At 48.4% G+C, this 18092-nt stretch overlaps 1 protein-coding gene across 21 annotated transcripts in view; it reads right to left on the reverse strand.

The window, feature by feature from the left end:
• The window catches only part of LOC102526571 (partitioning defective 3 homolog), a 530455-nt gene that overhangs the window by 312260 nt on the left and 200103 nt on the right, over positions 1-18092 (reverse strand). For all 21 annotated transcript variants that reach the window (XM_072955252.1, XM_072955263.1, XM_072955256.1 and 18 more), the window contains one exon: positions 2158-2336. In XM_072955252.1, coding sequence (XP_072811353.1) covers positions 2158-2336 — 179 coding nt within the window. The remainder of the gene's footprint in view (positions 1-2157; positions 2337-18092) is intronic.

Raw genomic sequence — 18092 nt, forward strand, 5'->3', positions numbered from 1 at the left:
AAAAAAATGGTAATACTATAAATGTCCAACAATTAGAGAATAATAAAGTGACTCCACTGTGGAATATTTTGCATTCTCAGAAATATTTTCCAATAAAATTCACACCAGGGGAAATCCCTATGAGATGAAAAAATTGTAGAAATAATCAGGATGCAAATACGTAGACACTGTATGACCTCGACGTGTGTTTGTGTGTGCACGTGTGTGTGTGAACACTGGCTGTTGCCAAGTCGGGAATCATGGATAATGTGACTTGTCCTGTTCTCCCAGTTGCCCGTTTACTTCCTCACAACAATAGATACATGTTATTTACAAAGAGCTGGGAGAGGTGGCTGCCATCAGCTGGCCACAAGCACCCCGTCCTCTCCAGGCAGCCTCCTGGGCTGCAGAGGCAGGAAAGCCCAAGTCCACTCCCCAGACTCGCCTGCAGATAAGGATCTGGACAAACTGCGTTCTGCCCACTTGGATTCAACAGCCTGAGATTGTAACGATAATTGTGAAATAAGAAACTTTCTTGGGCTGTTGTTCATGGCAAGTCGTGGAGGTGTTGGCATTTTCTGGGGCATCTCTGGGTTCAGGGTCCAGCCTCACAGGTGACAGGTGGCAACGTGGAGACAGGGCCAAGGTCTGGCAGGCAGGCGCAGGGAGACCAGGTCTCGCACCGCTGCCCCCTCCCCAGGCCCGCCGGCCAGAGCACTCTGTCCAGAACACCCAAGGGCCTACCTGCAGCCTACTCTTCAAGCCCTTCCAAGATTTTCTGAAAAGCAAATTCTCGGTATTGAGTCCTTTTATGTTCAAAACAGCTGCTGTGGTTGTTTGCCACAGCTGAGCTGGCTCACACCCCAAGGTACTGCATGAGTGAGGAAAAAACCCCGACCACAGCGTGACTTCTGACCCACTCTCTTCCTAACTGAACACCTTTTAAAAGGTAATAAATTTTTTAAACTACCAACTTGACTTGTTCATGTACTTGTGAATATGCATGTAAATGAGGTCTGTTCTGACACAGAGCAAAGGTCATGAGGCCAATACAGAGCAGATCCTGCTCCTCTGCAAAGTCGACCGCATCGTGAAGCGCTCCGAAGTATCAGGCTCGTCTCAGTGAGAGACGCTCACCACACACACAACAAAACCCACCAGAAGAGAGAGCCCAACAGTGAGACCCCCTCTTCCAGGAAACCAGAGCCTGCAGCCCACTGCTCTGCCCTGGTAGATTCTGCTCCACTGCAACTTTTTTCTTTCCTTTACTTGAACTAGTACAAAGAAGAGTTTGCTGAAATGGGAAACCAAGTTAAAAGAAATATTTAAGACATGTATTTTTGCACAGATACAAATGGTAAATCAAGCCAATATCAAGCTACGTTCAACATTAGCCTGTGATCAATGTATTTCTGCATTTCTCAATGTATTCGGCGCTCAATTAGTGGCCGCACTGAAAACTGCCTATCAGCTCGCTCAGCAGATGTCTGCTAAAGCTGCCGTACAGGGTGGGCTCAGGCAGGCACGCTTAGGCTCACGGGGGAAGGCGGGAGGCACGACAGACGGGATGATAAGGGGTCTGCAGGCACATATGACAAAGACCATTAACACAAACTGGAAAAAAACAGACCAAACAGACTAGGGTTTATTTACTTAGACTAAATAAATTAGGTCACGGACTAAATTAAATTAGGTCAAAGAAGAAAATATTATTAGGACTGGACAGTACACTTCCATTTGGTAGGGAGATAAAATTACCAGTTGAGCAGTCAGAGCAAATGGCTACGGCACCCACGTTCCCCTCCCCAGTCCACGTGCTGAGACCCTTCACATGAGGGAGCCAACAGGAGTACGTGCCACACACGTGTGAAGTATCCCCGGGGACGCACACACGCTAACGAGAGGCCGCCGGGAAGACATGTGGGGTCACAGGACTCATTGGAGAAAAGGGACCGTATGTACCTATTTCATGTTGAAAGTGTTCATAGGAACACATTCTCTGTTCCAAAAATGGATTCATGAATAAATGTACACGATACTTAGCATGGATTTTATGAGAAAATTCGAGAGCAAAATAACACAGGAAGTGATCTGGATGCTGGTGTGAAGGCCACAAAGGTCACAGTGATGCGGGCCTGTGTCACCGAGGGGAGGGAGACATAGACTGGGGACCGTTACCTTCCTGTCGCAGGCCGGAGGGCTGCTGGCCGTGTTCTGCTTGAGGAAGCCTGCGGTGGTCGACCAGCGGGTGGGGTTTTTCCGCGAAGGCTCTTCGGAGGAGAAGTTATTATCGCTGACGGAGGTGGAGAGGCCGATGAGCGCTGGGTCACTGCTCCGGCGGACGTGAAGAGGCATGTCTACAACACAAGAGAGCATCACGGCTTTTAAAGATAACCTAACGCCTGAAAATCCCACATTTTCTTTAATTGAAGATTAAAGAATAGAGTAACACTCTATAGTGTTATTTAGGTCAGCATCCTAAACAGATGTTCCCTGAGCTCCTTTAAAACACTTCGCTGCAAACAAACTCAGTGTCTGTAGGGTGACCAGCCCCGGGCGAGACAGGCAGGCTCGCGTCTGCCCTTCACACTTGTTACCTGGCGGCTTCATGAAGTGGCCTCACTGTCCCCTGCCCGTGGTCCCTCCCGCACAACAGCAATAAATCAGTGTTTCTCTGCTAAGGGTACCGCGTGCGCTAAATGAGCCCGACACGGGGCACGCCCTCAGCACAGAGCAAAAGCCATCACCACGGCTGCCATCCCCCCAGTGTGTGTTTGGCTGTCTATGAAAGAATTCTGCTGAACAAAATACTTCTTTTGTACAACAAAGTACTATCAGAGAGCACAGAGCACAAGCACGTTGTGTGTCCTGAAGATGACGGAAATCTTAAAGGTAGGACACTGACGCACAGGTGGTACCTGCCACCTACTCACCCGCACAATTACTCAGAAGACAAGTGTTTCAGCAACTGGATTCGTACAAAAGTGGAGAGTGTTTGTTTGTTTTTGTTTGTTGTGCAATTACACCAGCAAAATCAGTAACAGACCCAGGCTAACCTTGGTATGGGAGCGCTGAGAACATCCCTGTAGATCTGATCACTGTGACAATGGAAAAGAAACAGACCCACAAAACCAGAGAGAAGAACGAAGGTGTGTGAGCCTGGAACATTGAGAATCAGAACCAAAAGCCCACTTGTCAACTGAGAGAGAAGCACAATAAATGTAAGACCAAAAAATTTGGATTACATTGTGCTCAGCGTCATCTGCTTTCAAAAACTAGGATGCAAGTTAAATATTTCTAAAAAGCCTCCAACAAAATAGCGTTAGAGGGAATGAGCAGACTTGTCATTCAGTCTCTGGGAGATGTTTTTGGAATATTGATGCACCTGGTCAATAGTGTGGATACGTACATCCTTGAGGATGCGAAGCTAAAGACAGACTATTTATATACATTGAAATCTGTGTTTAAGCCACTGTCAATCCAATGGTCTCAAATATGTTAAAGCAAATTAGGAGCGGCCAGAGGAAAACAGAAGCGTACAAATCGTAACAACGCTGCCTTAGATATGTGCCTCTCCATCACGAGGATGTGGTGACCACGCAGGAGCCTGGGGACTGTCACCGGGGAAAACACGGTGAACGTTTCATCTAATATTGTTGCTCGTTATCTTAATTTATTGAAACACACACATGAAAATTATAGAGAATAACTTCCAATTTTTAAGTGTGTGTAAAAACTGGGACAGCCCTCACTACTTAGAATTTTGCACCAAAAAATAAAAATAAAACAAAGAATGATACAGTCACTCTCAATACAAGTTCACAGAAATATCCATCGAAGGCTCCATGTGTGTTGATAGCACAATGCTCTTACTAAAGAAAAGTTCTCTCCCAACTAACAAAATTGTTTCCAGGTTCAAAACTCAAAAATATAAGCAGAGAAACAGCAAGTGGGGATGAGGGAGAAGACAACACTTCCAGGAAATCTCAGCGCTGCTCCTTAGGTCTGGGTTCTGCCGCTTCCCAGTTACAGGGGCGCCGATCACCTGGTTTTTAAGGAACTCTCTATACTTCCATTTCTCTGTGTGTGTCTGTGTTTAAACCTAAAAGAAGCCCCATTTGTTCACAAAAAGTCTTTAAAAATGGTACAGAGGTAATGACTAAAAGCAGTGCCCACAAAAATAAAACGGCCACATGAAAGTACACTTCAGCCCCCAAATAACTCAGGGGCCTAAGTGTCACTGGATTCGCGTGGACACAATACAAACAGTTTACTCTGCTTGTTTTTGAAAACCTCCCCCAGAGAAATCCACTGCAGACAGGACTGAGATTAGGTAAACAAGTAGGACCATTGTCTTCGGGAGGGACGTGCACCGTCAATCTGCGCCTCTGAAACACGCACACGTAATTAGCACCTGACCTCTCTGTCTCGTAACTCGCACAATCAGAGAGGCAGGGAGCAGGAAGATTCAAGAGCAGGGGGTTGAAGCAGGACGGCGGGCCCTCGGGCTGTGCCCCCGGGGAGGTGCTGCCCCCGCCCCCAGGAACCACACAGGGAGGCGGGCCCAGGAGACACGCATGAGGTCCTCACATCCCAGGTCCCGTTTCCACGTGCGTGAGCGTAATGAAAGACACTAGCACAGTCTGGACCTTTCCTTCCCTCCCTCCTGGAACCCAGCACCCACGCAGTTTCTGGCCCCACCGTTGCAGCTGTAGCCACGGCCAACCTCAGGACCGTGTCTTTGATCTGATCACCAGACAAACGAGAAACCAACTCAAGTCAACACGTGAACAGTATGTTCCCACCACGTGAACGCCAGGAGACAGCATGACGACGCTGAAGCCGAGGTTTGCCTGCAGTGAGTGAGCTGAGAGAACCCCGTCCTCAGGGTGCGCACAACTGGGCAGAGATCCCAGCCCCAGCGTGCGGACCCACCCTCACGCCAGATTCAGACTCAGTGGCTCACAGTGATGGTGAAAATTCACATTTTTATTGGTTTATAATTTCTTCTTGGCTTCAAGGTTTCATGAAAATTGTAAGTCGTTTCCATCTAGTTTATATACACATAAGTTAAACAGCGTTAGAACCAACGACAACCTGAAGTGACACGAATCTTTCTCTGTTTCTAATGTTGGTCCCAGTGGAGGAGCAGGCAACTCTTCCCAGATGAGCAAGAAGAGGATCAGAGAGGTGACATGGAGCACATGGACGGTCTCCTGGCCAGACCTTCAGGCTCCCCGGTCAGTGTCCAGTCATCACCCGAATCGGGAAGTTAGTTCTAGTGTTCAGCTGTCCACTGGGAAACAAATCCCATCTCTAGCTACTTGCAGATATAAATGTTCGTCTTAATTTTGTCAAAGGGAAGAATTTTGTTGTTTTCAAAGTAGAATGATACACTGAGAAGTCATACACTGATTCTCACTAATAGCACCACTAGATTTGGAGGAGTTAAAGAACTATTACATAGAGACTGAGATGTCAGGAGTCCCAGTTTCAGAAATGTTAAAATAAGAGAAGGAGAAAAACCCTCCTCTGGTTCAGGAGAGAAAGCGCAGCACAGAAGCCGATAAAGCACGCCCCGAGCAGACCAGCCTAGACCAGCATTTCTCAGACTGCGACCTCAAGACCCTTTCACGCTTTAAAAGTTACTGAGGACCCCAAAGAGCGACTGTTTACGTGGGTTACAGCTAGGAATATTTACCATATTAGAAATGAAAATGAAAAAAAGATCTATTTATTAATTCACTTTTATGTTAACAATAATAAATCCATCACATGTCAACACAAACAATTTTATGAAAATTCTGTTCTACAAAACAAAGCTTATACAGCAGGAGAGCAGTGCTGTTGTACATTCTGCTTAACAGATGACGTCTGCTCTCACTTCTGCTCTGCACTGCGACCAAGCACACGAAGAGAAAAAGAACTCCACAAACATTTAGCAGGAAGAGGAAATAGAATTTTAATAATCTCTCCAGACAATTGTAAATCTCCTTCTTTGATACTTTGATATCAAAGCTTGACAAATGAGATTTTCTCAAAAGTCAGAGGCAACAGGGAATGTAAACTTCTCATTCTTCGTTACCCTAAAATCTACTCGTCCGTCTTCCACTTTAAAATGGACCTTTTACCCATGAGAAATTCGGTAACACCAGTTATTTAGAATATATTAGTAACCGGGTTATGCCAGTCTTCTAAGCATCGATGTGTTTCTTCACCCTGGAAAATCACATCTGTGAGTATCACTTCCAACTCCATCAGAAGAGGCATTAAGGACTGGGAAGCTGACATGCTCACAGTGGGATACAAGTTTTCCAAAATTTAACTCTACTAGGAGGTTTGACTGTTATCCTTGGCACCAGACACTCTCAGTCGTTGGCCACTTAATCATTTCCTAGAAACCCTGCCAGACACCAAAGTCTGAAAAACCACAGTCTTCCCGTCCTTTCAAATAAAAATACTGTTCCATTAAAAATGGTTACCCAGGCTTATAACTCAAACCATCACATGCAAAGTTGTTTTCAAGAAACTACTGACCTTCAATATGTCCGGGAACTTCATGCCAGCCCTCTGTTTTGTCACATAAAACATCAAACTGTGTCCTCAAGGGGCAGGACTCTCACATAAAAGTCATCATTTTTGCAGTTTCATTAAGAATAGTAGGTAAAATGGCCTTTTTTCTTTAAACTGTGGGTGTGCTGGGGGAAGAACTCCTTTGGTGGTGCTACCCTCTCACCCTGTGAGGGGCCTGCACCTGACCCACCAGAGCGCGTGTGCCACGGGTGCAGACGTCAACCCCGTGAAGGACACGGGTAGTAATGCTACAAAAGAGGCTTTGCTTCACAGCCTCAGCGATTCCACAGACCACCCATCAAGGACCGCTGTCCTCCCCGGGCCTCAGTCCATCTGTAACCCCACGGGGTCAAAGGTCCTCTTAGCGCTAAAAACAGCGTGATTCTGCCTATGGTCACACACTCCTGTGCTGGTAATCAGCCACCAACCTCATCCAACAGAACATGAAACAGTTTAAGAAGACGCACTAGAAAACTTGTGGCAGCGCGTGGCCACATCAACAGCCACTGCCAGGCGCCTCCAAGCAGGCGGAAGCACCACCAGCAGCGAGGGAGGATGAACGTGGATGAGCACACACAGAGTAGCAGGGCACAAGCGCCACGCCGGTGAGAGGCCCATGGCCACGCGGGACCTGAGTTTACTACAAATGCCTGCCTCCCCAACAAGACGCATCGAGACACAAAGCTGCCTGCTCAGCCGGCAAGTCCCCACCTCTCACTGTCATGCAAAGTGTAACGTCACATCAAGAACGCAGTTTTGCCCTGGACTCAGAGAAATAAATAAAAAGCACAGACAGAGCCTTCTCGCCTACAGTTTGCTCCAGGTTTCTGGGGCACATGGCCTATTCCAGCATCACTAATAATCCGGTGTAATTTGTGCTCTTCAGAGCCATTAGAAGTAATAGGAGCATCTCACTTAAGGTAATTTGGTGCTATTATTACGATCCCTCACCGCCCGTTTTAGGAAGATCAGTGCATTTAAAACCATGATGATAAAGCTTTCTCTCCCTGTGATCTTCTGACTTATTTAATCTACAGCTTTCCAAAGTACATCCTCTGAAATATTAACAAGAAAATTCAAAGATGAGGGTCTTCAATAATGAAGCTGCCGGATGAAGACCGGGGCGATGTCACTGGGTCCCGGACGCAGGTGGGGGCTGTGTGATGCGTGTATTCCTTTGAAGAGGGGATAAAACAGCCATAAACCCTCATCACAAGATTTCAGATTCTCTGTGGCACTGGTGCATTGTAAATATTGGCTTGCTTCTCTAGGTGCCTTTTAAGTAAGTGGGAAATGGAACACCTTACAATGAATTAGAGCAATGAATTAAAAGGGCAGATGTGTACATTTTTAACAGTTACACATCTCCCTCCTGATCAGCTCTCCCAATGCTTCTCTTCTTCTTTAGAAATCTAGCAATTTCTAAATTATTAACCACACAAGGCAATGAACAAGCCTCTCCCAAGAAGACAGGCAGAAGCCATCAAGGTATTTAATCAAATCTAAAAATAATACGCAGTGACACATGGTCTATTAGAATTTATGATGCAAACAGCATAATTACTCTTCACGCAAAATGAAGACCGTCTTCCCCATCTTCGGAGCAATTATGTCTTTCCTAAAGACACATCTCACAGTGAGAACCAAGTTATTAACACATGCCACAGAGAGAAAAACCTCGCATCAGGAACGCAAAGCCCACCTTCTAACAGAAGAGCCCCTGCATAAAGGCCTTTCCCCGTATTCCATTTACTGAGAAAACTTCCTTGGAAGAAACGTGGGGAAGGCAGGTCAGGAAATTAGCTTTAAAGACCAGTGGCTGTCTCAGAGAGAGGGATATAAAATGAGGCTATCACCCTGTTACTAACTACATACATATAAGCAATAAATGAAGAACACTGCGTTGGAAGGTGCCTCAGAGATAAACCGAAATATCACATTTACAGGTCAGTGCACTGAGGCCTGGACACAGGACGTAAGGGCTGGGTCAAAGGACACACTGCTCCTCGGGGACCCAGCTGTCCCAGGAGTGCTTGTGGACTGACTCCCCTCCTGTGCAGTCTGGATTTGACAACACTGCTGTCCAGAAGAACACGTGTCAAATCCACAACAGGCTTACCGTTCACCGGAGGTAACGTGTGATTTCTTGGGAAGGCTGGGTTGAAGACATTTCTATTATGTAAATGATCAGGGGCTTATAAAAATGTGCACTGGCTACTGAACCCTGACAAAAGTCCAGTGTCCCCAAAACCTTTGCTAAGACCAAGCTCAGGGACAGGGACAGGGTCAGAGCTGCCAGAGTCCCGAGCCCCTGCTGGGCCAGTGGGGCCCCCAGGCAGCCGGAGGAGCAGGGAGAGCCGTGCGTCCAGGGAGACCATCCCCCTTTCACCCACCACACCTTTGCCAAAGCACAGGTCAGATATCATGACTCAGAAGGGTTGGTCCGGTCGGGTCACAGGCATCAGACTAAGCCCTGGTATGTACCCCGTGACACAATGGCACCTCTGCTCGCTACGTTCCCCACCAGCAGGAACGCTGGGAACGCTATGAAGTGACCAGACAGCCCAGACCCCTCCAGACCGCCGTCCTTCCCTCCCCATTCCACCCTCTCTTGACCACCCGAAGGTCAGCCTGGAGCAGTGCCTTCTCTAAGGAGTCCCCGAGGTTCCGAAAGTGTAAGTCACACCACGCCAGAGTTAATGTCACCTATCAGAAGCGGTGCGCTCCAGTCTGTCCCCTTCATTAATCTCAAGAGATTCCATCCCGAGGTCCCAGCCCAGCAAATGTGTATTAAAATGTTGTGTATGAACAAGAGAGATGGACGACTGTGACCATCTGTCTGTCTCCATCCTTTTCACACCGACCGTCTCAAGTATCATAAGGGCACTCTTTTCAGCAAATAAGAAATAGTTACAGATACCAGACGGTCAGGGGACAGAAAAGGCTCTCCTGCTGGGAGAGGCTCATCGAATCGCTAATTGACACCCTGGTGATAAACTCTGGCCAAGAGCACCAGCCACGTGTTACTATTTTTTTATTATTAATCTTACGCTCTTCGTGAAGTATTTACCGTCCTATGAGAATATCGGAGCAAATCTAAATGAATTCTTCGTACATAATTTTATATGTGTAACTGTATCAAAACCCCGATCACTTTCACTTTTACCGATTTAGCTTAAAGATCACGTAGTTAAATTCTGAAATTATCAGCTTCACCTGACAAGTAATCTGTCTTTCAGAACTGATGCTGATTATCGACTGCCCTGGAGACAGTCTGCACGGCTCAGCACCCTTTCTCCTTTGACGTCTGCCTTCTGTCATTTTATTAGGGATTCAAGTTCCTCGGTAACTGTCAGGTTAACTTTTAATCAGCATTACTCTCCCGTCCTTTATTATTTTAACCTTTACTTCACAACACTGTACGCAAGTGTAATATCTTTCTTCTAACCAGGGACCAGCCAGTCACTCATTTCATGAGCCAGTTTCCTACCCCGTGAGGATGTCCCTCCGAAGGTCCCGCCTTTGCTGGGCCGTCTAACGCTCTCACCTGCATGCTAACCTCACAGGCACCACGCCCCCAGGCTCGGCTCTGAGACTTCCGCAAGCCCCCACACTTAACCTGCTCACGTGCAGGCCTTCCACCTTGAACTTGAATCTCCACGGTACTAAAAGCTGCGTCAGCATATACCAGAGTCAGTCATTCAATACAAATGCCGACCGAGCGCCGACAATGTGCTGGGCGCTCCTCTAGCCGCAACCAGTAAGCTGCCCTTCAAGGATGTTCCATTGTGGTGACAAAGGGGACAACGGACAAACAAGGAGGTTCTGACCATGTCACCAGGTGACCAGCACCTGCAGGGAGACGAGGCTGAAGAAGGCGTGGGCTGCGACGGCAGCTTCAGGGCGCTCACGCAGCTCACTGCCCGCCTTCCTGTCTGGTGTGGTTCCGGATTCGAATTATCTCCTCACCACGCAGCCCAGTCAACGCGGCTGTCGGTACCGCTGGCGGGCACCGGCCGCCACGAGACCCGGCGGCTCTGAAACCGACGGCGTCTCTCTGTGTCACCTCCCAAGTGCAGAGCTCTCTCACAGCTAATCACCCGCCCTTCTCCTTAAGGGAAGAGTAATGTAAAAGGATTTTCACCTGATCATTTACAACAAGCCAATTAAGCCGGCAAGCACCAACACTTGCCAAGCAGTCACTGAGAGCCACGCGTGCGGCAAGAACCTCGCTGCATCGAGGCTACAGGACAGGTTACGTCACTGTTCCCACGTCATAGGCAGGGAACCGGTGCTACAGGGACAAGATACCCAGGGCTGTCAACCTAACAGAACGTGGAGCCCACAAAACCCAAGTCTCCAATGTCAGGCCGCAGAGAGCACACGCCCCTCTGTAAGCGGGGATCCTGCCACATTGGGGACTCAAAGGTCGGAGCTCTGACTGGTCCATAGCCTTCTCACCAGCATGGCCCTCAAGCTCTCACAGGAGGGGGCCGCAGACGCCCCTGAGCTGCACGCGCTCACACCGACCTAGTCACCACGCAGTGACTCATCCAAGGCTTAGGAAGGTCATGAAAAAACCTAAATAAGACTGAGACAAGTCCCCCCCCAGCCAAGACTGGCAAGTAACCAGGACTTTAACTTCATCACAATTTATTTTATCATTAGGGGATGTGTGGGAAGGGAGGGCAGAGCACACGGAACGGGGGCTCCATGGAGTGTGAGTGTGTGTGTGTGCACATGGGTGCTGTGTTCTGTGTTGCTGTGTGCGCATGTCTGCTGTGTGTGCGTGTGTGTTGTGTGTGTTGTAAGTGCACGTGGGTGCTGTGTGTCATGTGTGCTGTGAGTGTGTGTGCCCATACATGTGTGTGAAACCAAAAACTTCGTATCTACGTAGGGAACACTTACTTGGACTAACAGGTTCAGTCTACACTGTCACACAACACGTCACTACAATCCTGTGAAACAGGCTGTATTTTCACTGTTGAACAGGCAGTCTGGGGCAGTGAAGCCTGGAGTAAAAAGCCCCCTTCCTCTCGGGGACAGCCGCCCACCTGGCCGAAACAGGTCACCCCTGAGATCCCCCCGCTCCACCTCACACTTCGAGTTACGTCCGTGGCTCCAGATCGTCACTGGTGTTAACATGCCCCGGGGCCGTTCTGTGGAATGCTGGTTCCTGGGCCCCGCCCAGAAAGGCTGGAAACCGGGCTGAGGCCACCAGCACTTCCCGAGGCTCTGCAGGCAAGGCTACTTGTCGCCAGCGGGGGAACCTCCCATCTAGACTGAGAGCCCCCACGCCTGCCCTCAGAGAGCTCGTCAGACACACAGATTCTGACTCTGCGGGTCCTGGGTGGGGCCCGGGAGTCCACATTCCTGACAAGCCCCCAAGTCCCTCCCTGTGCGCCAGCCAAGCAGCCTTGCCAGCTACGCAAGTTGGGTTCCTCAGTCACCCCGGCCTCATTTCAAGGACTCAACAGCTGTGTGGGCTCCCCCAGGGCACAAAACCCACGTCTCTAAACTTTTATGTACTGAACAATTCTGTCAGACCCTGAATTCAGCTACACAAAATACAGTTAAAGAATCATTCATTTTACACTCGGTTTTATTTACTTTTAATCACTAAGAAAGGATGAGAGCTGAGGCAGCCCTGCTTCTTCCTAACTTTAATTTGAAAATATATAGAAGGAAAATTTTTCAACGTATTAGATCTAGGGCAAATAACCCGCATTTTCTAAGATCTCATTGGACATTTTTATGTAGTATTTTAATGTTTATATTTGCACATTTGGGGAATCATATTACAAGCTCATGACTCCCCAAAGAAATAAATATTTACATAAGAGTTTTATTAAAGTGCTATATTTGGAATGAACCCTCTGTGACAATTCAAATCCTACTGCAGTTTTGTATACAACATGGAAAATTCCCGTAATAATCAAAGGGAAACAACCCTCTGTGCGTTACTTTATAAAAAACCAAACTGCTCGGCTGCTTTTTAACTGAGGAGATAAAGCACTCGAATATCGATAAAACATTTCTAATATTTAAGAAGCACTTTGACAACCATAAAGCCACGAACTTCACCCGTCACTGACAGCCTGACAAGCGAGCAAGCAGAATGCAACCCCACAGCGGTTTCCTAGGCAACAGGCAGATACGACGGACCAGTGGGAAACACACAAAGGAGGAAACGCATCACGGTGTTTCCAGTGGGCTCGAGAAACACACTTCAATTGTCAAAATGCCACAAACACGACAACACTGAAAATCATTTCACTGAAAACGATTCAAAGCAGAATGCCATTTTCATTACAGCAAATGAGGTGTGGAAAAACAGAAAAATTAGGTTCCCTTCCCTGGCTCTGAATTAAGTGGGGATGGTAATCAATCTTGTTTGATTTTATAAAATTTATCTACATTAGTACAGACTTCTAATGTGCCTCCTCAGTGCTCTCTGCAAATGTGACCACACATCGACTCAGCACGCAGGACACGAGTCACCTGGGGAGTCAGGGAGGCCCAGGGCACCGCACGTTGGGGCGTCCTTGGTCATGGAGACGTGCTCACACCGGCTCGGGTCTCCCTTCCCGGCAAACTGCACGCTTCCCGACACAGACGGCAGCAGCACCAGTGTGGCCGTGCTCCCACCTGGATTCTGACCTTCGTCTCTAACAAGAAGGGCTTCCATTCCATCTCACAAGCCCTTCCGGCTCTAACAGCTTTTGAGGTTTAGAAATAAAGTACAGAAGGGCTGTTTTGTCTAGAAACACTGAGTACAAAACAAACTCTGTATTCTCCACCAGTTAAAACTTTTTCTTCGCAGGATCTACGCTCTGATGGTTGACCTCGAGAAATACTGGAGGTGTCCTTCTGCGCGGCTACTAAAACATCCCGCGTGCACACCAGCCCATGTAACCACGATGGCGTTTCTGGGGCACCGGCATCAGGGGAGCACGCCTGGGCTAACAGAATGCGCCAGACACCCGCGATCTATGTTTTCACACACGTGTCGCTACAAGCTTGTGAAGTAGTCTCTATTTTCACCAAAAGGGCCTTTTCAGTCAAACGATCAGTCAATTTAGGAACTTAGGCTGAATTGATCAAGTAATTCGGGCAAAAGCACCAATCTAGTAGCTGCACGCTGATATCACACACGTGTTTTTCTGAGAACTCGCCTCAATGATTTGGCAAATTAAAGGAATGAAGAGCAAAATGGGGCGTCCTAACAGGAGCACGCCCACTGTTTTCCCTCCTATCTCGTCGACCCAGCAAAGCCAGACTCGTACGTTCTAATTCATCCCCCAACCAATCGTCTGTCCGTGAGTTTTATCAGCTCCCCATCTGACTCCCACATGAGCCCCGTGCTCCTCTGGACCCACTGGGCATCCAGGTGCCCAGGCCCGCACCCCTCTGTGCTATACAGACGCACTTGTCTCATGTAAAGGCTATTATAACACAAGAAATGCAAGTTAGGAAAAGTTGATAATTTACAAAGAAATACACATACCATGAAACAGCAGCAAATGTGTAGGTAGGTACGTTCTTATCAATTAATTTCAATTCCCTTACATTTTCTTCCCTTTTGGCTTTTCATCTTACTCTCCAGATTCTCTCACTGTTTACTGTTCAGAGCACTGGATACTGGAATAAGCCCTTTCACACGTGATACATACAGAATCAGCTGAAAGAAAACGTAAGCAGTGTGGCCACTGAAAGAAAAGTGAGAAGAGTAAATCCTAGGAGAGTCTCACAGGTAAAAGGGCTGAAATCGTGTGCATGTCTGTGAGGATTCCAGCAAAGTCGGCATCTGGCCACAGAGTCTGACAAGGAAGGAAATGTTCGAAGATTGATCTTGTTTCCCTTTTCACATTAGCTGCCAGGAAGCAAACTCAAAGTTCTGGGGACCTAAATGCTATGCGACAGATGGTACAGAAATACTGTACATATACATTTTTCTTTTCCTTTGTCTTTAGTTTTCAACTCCAACTATTTTCCTTTTTCACATTTCTCTAACCTTCTAATTACTGTTTTTATTGTTATCTTAGGGGTAAACATAAATCCACGTCTACCAGATCGTCAGAGCACGTCTGTAACGCGGCTGGGTCTGCACAGGGCAACTGTGCATTTGTACAAAGGGAGGCTTTAATGTATCGAAGTTAACAGGACACACACCGCTGATTTATTACAACACGTCTAGACCTTAACAGTGCTAAAAAAAAAAAAAGTGTGTGTCGAAGAAATTAATGGGCATTTACTTATCCCAAGCAGCAGTGTTCCAATTACACAACACACATTCCACAAGAGGCCTGGGACTGAACTCTGGTCTTCCTTTATGAAGGGGGAAAAAGAAAGTAACATCAAATCTTTCAACCCTTTGAAACCTCAATTTTCACAAAAATTTCGTATGTGCGAAAACAAATTATGGGTAAAAATGACCACGACCTGAGGATGGGATCTTTACAAGAGATTAAACAATGGCTTGACAAACCACAATCTTTCGATGCTTGCATTTCTGAAAAAAGAGAAAAATGCCTGCCGAAAAGGAACAGTATCAGCACTACACAGATCAATCACAGACTAAGAACACACTGGCTCTCAGAGGGCTGGCTCTACGGCAAAACACGGTTACTGAATTAAAATATCAGAAATAAACAGGAAGTGTGTTTAGAGGACAGCTACGTCCCTGGGGAAGAGCCAGCAGGGAAAAGACCCCACCTGACCCCTCGGCAGAGGGCTGGGTGGCTGGCGTGCAGGGCCACAAGCGTCACCCAGCAAGAGCGGCCAGCACGGGGACAGCGTCAAAGCCAGGCTGACCTCCACATGTCACACGGCCACAGGCACCGGTACGGAAGCACACGCCAAGAACCCTCCCCGCTCCCCCGCCCGGCCCCGAGTCTGAGCACTGAGGGCGACAGAGCGGTCTGCTGATACAGACTCACCTCCCGCACTGACCCGTCACACGGTCGCCCAGGACCTCACACCTGGGCTGTCTGCAGTGAGTACTCAGCACACCTGCCTTCTTCCACTGTTTTTAATCAGTTCAAAACGAGTGACTTGTCTGTGCATCACACAGGGGACGTCCAGCATTGACTCAAAACATCTTATAAGATTAAGGCTTCAGAAATGTTTGAGAGATGGTTGTTTAAATACTAAAATTTAAATTATATAAATCTATAATTCAATAGATTACATTAAAAGCAGAGATAATAAATACTTAAAACACATCACTTCCCAGCCTCTTGATGACATGTTGTTATCGTGTGTGCTGGTGTCTCACTGCTATAAAATTACCAAATCCATGTTCAGTGACGTGGCCTTGCTAACCTGAAACTGGCCACGGTGAGAGTGTTCACACCATGGAAACCAGGTCTTCTCTGGTTTTCAGAGATTCAGCTGTTCAACCGTCACCAGCCCACCAGCAGATCCCAGTCTGGAGCCCGGACAGGCTCCCTGCTCCCCTGGAGTCACCCAAAAGCAACGCACCAGGGGACCACAGGACAAGTCTGCGGAAGCAGGAGAGACTCAGCAGAAGGTCAGTCCCCGGAGCAGAGCCCTGAGGGACGAGCTGAGGTTCTCTGGGTGGGTCAGGAGGGCCGAGACGATGCTCTACCACCTGGGGAAACAGGGGCCTCAGAGCCACGCAGGCTGAGACCCCCGGGACACTCAAGCAAGGGGCTAGTTACAGGGAGAGAAGGCAGGCACAGAACAGCCCTTGCACACCTGAACAAATCACGCCAACATTAACTGTCTGTTAAGACACTGGGAAGCTACGGAAAGTTCTGAAGCCCTGGGGTGGAAGGAAGAGTCATGGGTTCGCCACCATCACTCTTGTTACGTGCAGAAGGGACCAAGGGCTGCCTGAGGGGACGTGGGGAGACCGGCCAGACAGGCCCGGGGCCACGTGCTCCGGTGACTCGGCACCAAGAGAGGGACTCTGAGTTTGCAGCAGGGAACGTTTTCCTCCATTAATCATTAAATGCACACTCAACTCTACCACTGGAAACGTTATTAAACACGAGCAAGAAATGATAAGCTCCAGAACGTGAGACAAGGAACTAAAGATGTGTGCCAAGTTCAAACATTATTTCCACACGTCCATGATCGTGACCCCACCGCGGAGACCAGCAGGGATGCCGGCCGTGGAACAGGAGACGCAGGCCGTGAAGTCAGAGGACCTGGTGAGGCTGTGGGAGCTGGGCCAAGCCCATGAAGTCAGACCTCCCCAGACCCCGGCAGCCCTGGCTGGGACCAAAGTCCCTCGTGGTGGCTGGAAAGACAGCACGGTGGCCTGGCACAGTTTTCTGGCCATTCAGTTTCACCAGGTGCACGTGTAAGTGCTAAGCTCACAAACTGAGACCACGACTTCAACAATCACAAGAAGACCTGACCTCGAAGCCCTGGCTGCCAGCCCCTGTGAGAGCACCCGTGATGGTTGTGAGGAACCCCTGCAAACATCAGCGCATTGGCAGCTCTGGACCTGGCCTCGTCCTGCGGGCCAAGAGGAACGCCTGCCCGCCCTCGGGCACCTGCCAGGTGAGACCACATTACACAGGGCCACGGTGCCCACGGGAACACGTGTCTTCCAGTCTTCTAGTCACCTACAAGGTCCATCAGAGTCCAAATAAAGGAAACGTGGAGTCGGCTTGAAAAGCCCACGCTGATTAATGCCCTCAGAAAGGGCACTTTCTGTCCCAAATAACCCACACTAGATTCACTACAGTTACAGGCACCACTCTGAAAACGGAAATTGGACCAAGATGCTCTTAATTATTCTAACTTACTTTCAGGCTTAGCAAAATAAAACCAGTGCACCCAAAGAGCAGCCTGAGTGCCCTCTCCCGTGAACAGGACAAGGCTGCTCAGAGAAATGGCCAACCGCACACGTGGAGAACATGTGAGCGTGGAACACACGTGGCAGAAAGCAAGGACGCTGCTCTCAGGAGCCGATGTAGAGGTCACGCTACCACCAACACGGGCGACGTGAGCGTCAATAAGATAACGATGCAGCAGACTGAAGCCGTAACTGCATTAATGCTCACGAGTTCTCAACGACTTTCTCAGAGAGAGAAAGGACTAAACCAGCAGGATGTTAGCCAAGAGAACAAACTCATTACTCTGAAAACCAGCGGAGAAGAGACAGAACGAGGCATCTGGCCTGTTCTTCCTGGACAGAGGGCATCGTAGGGAAACAAACCAGTGGTTAAAAAGAAGCATCTTAATAGAAATAGTCTGGTCAGTAAATGGAAGAACTGGATTATCAACATGCTGCAAACACTGAAAAGGTAAGACTGGATCTACACAGTGCTCACCAGGCGTCAGCAGCGCCGCCAACGCCACCGATCAGACACGGCCGGGCTTCACGCAGCTGCTGACTGACCCACACACCACCTGGGGGCTCTGCCGTCCAGAAGTCAAGCCAGAATCCCATCAAGTCTACATCTAACAAGGACGCATCTATGAGGAACCCAGTGGGCCTCCCTGGGACAGGCGCCCCTGGAGAAGCACCTGGACACCCGGCGACGAGGGAGGCGTGTTCACAG

Source organism: Vicugna pacos, chromosome 35, assembly GCF_048564905.1.
Source record: "Vicugna pacos chromosome 35, VicPac4, whole genome shotgun sequence".
NCBI classification, from domain to species: Eukaryota; Metazoa; Chordata; class Mammalia; order Artiodactyla; family Camelidae; genus Vicugna; species Vicugna pacos.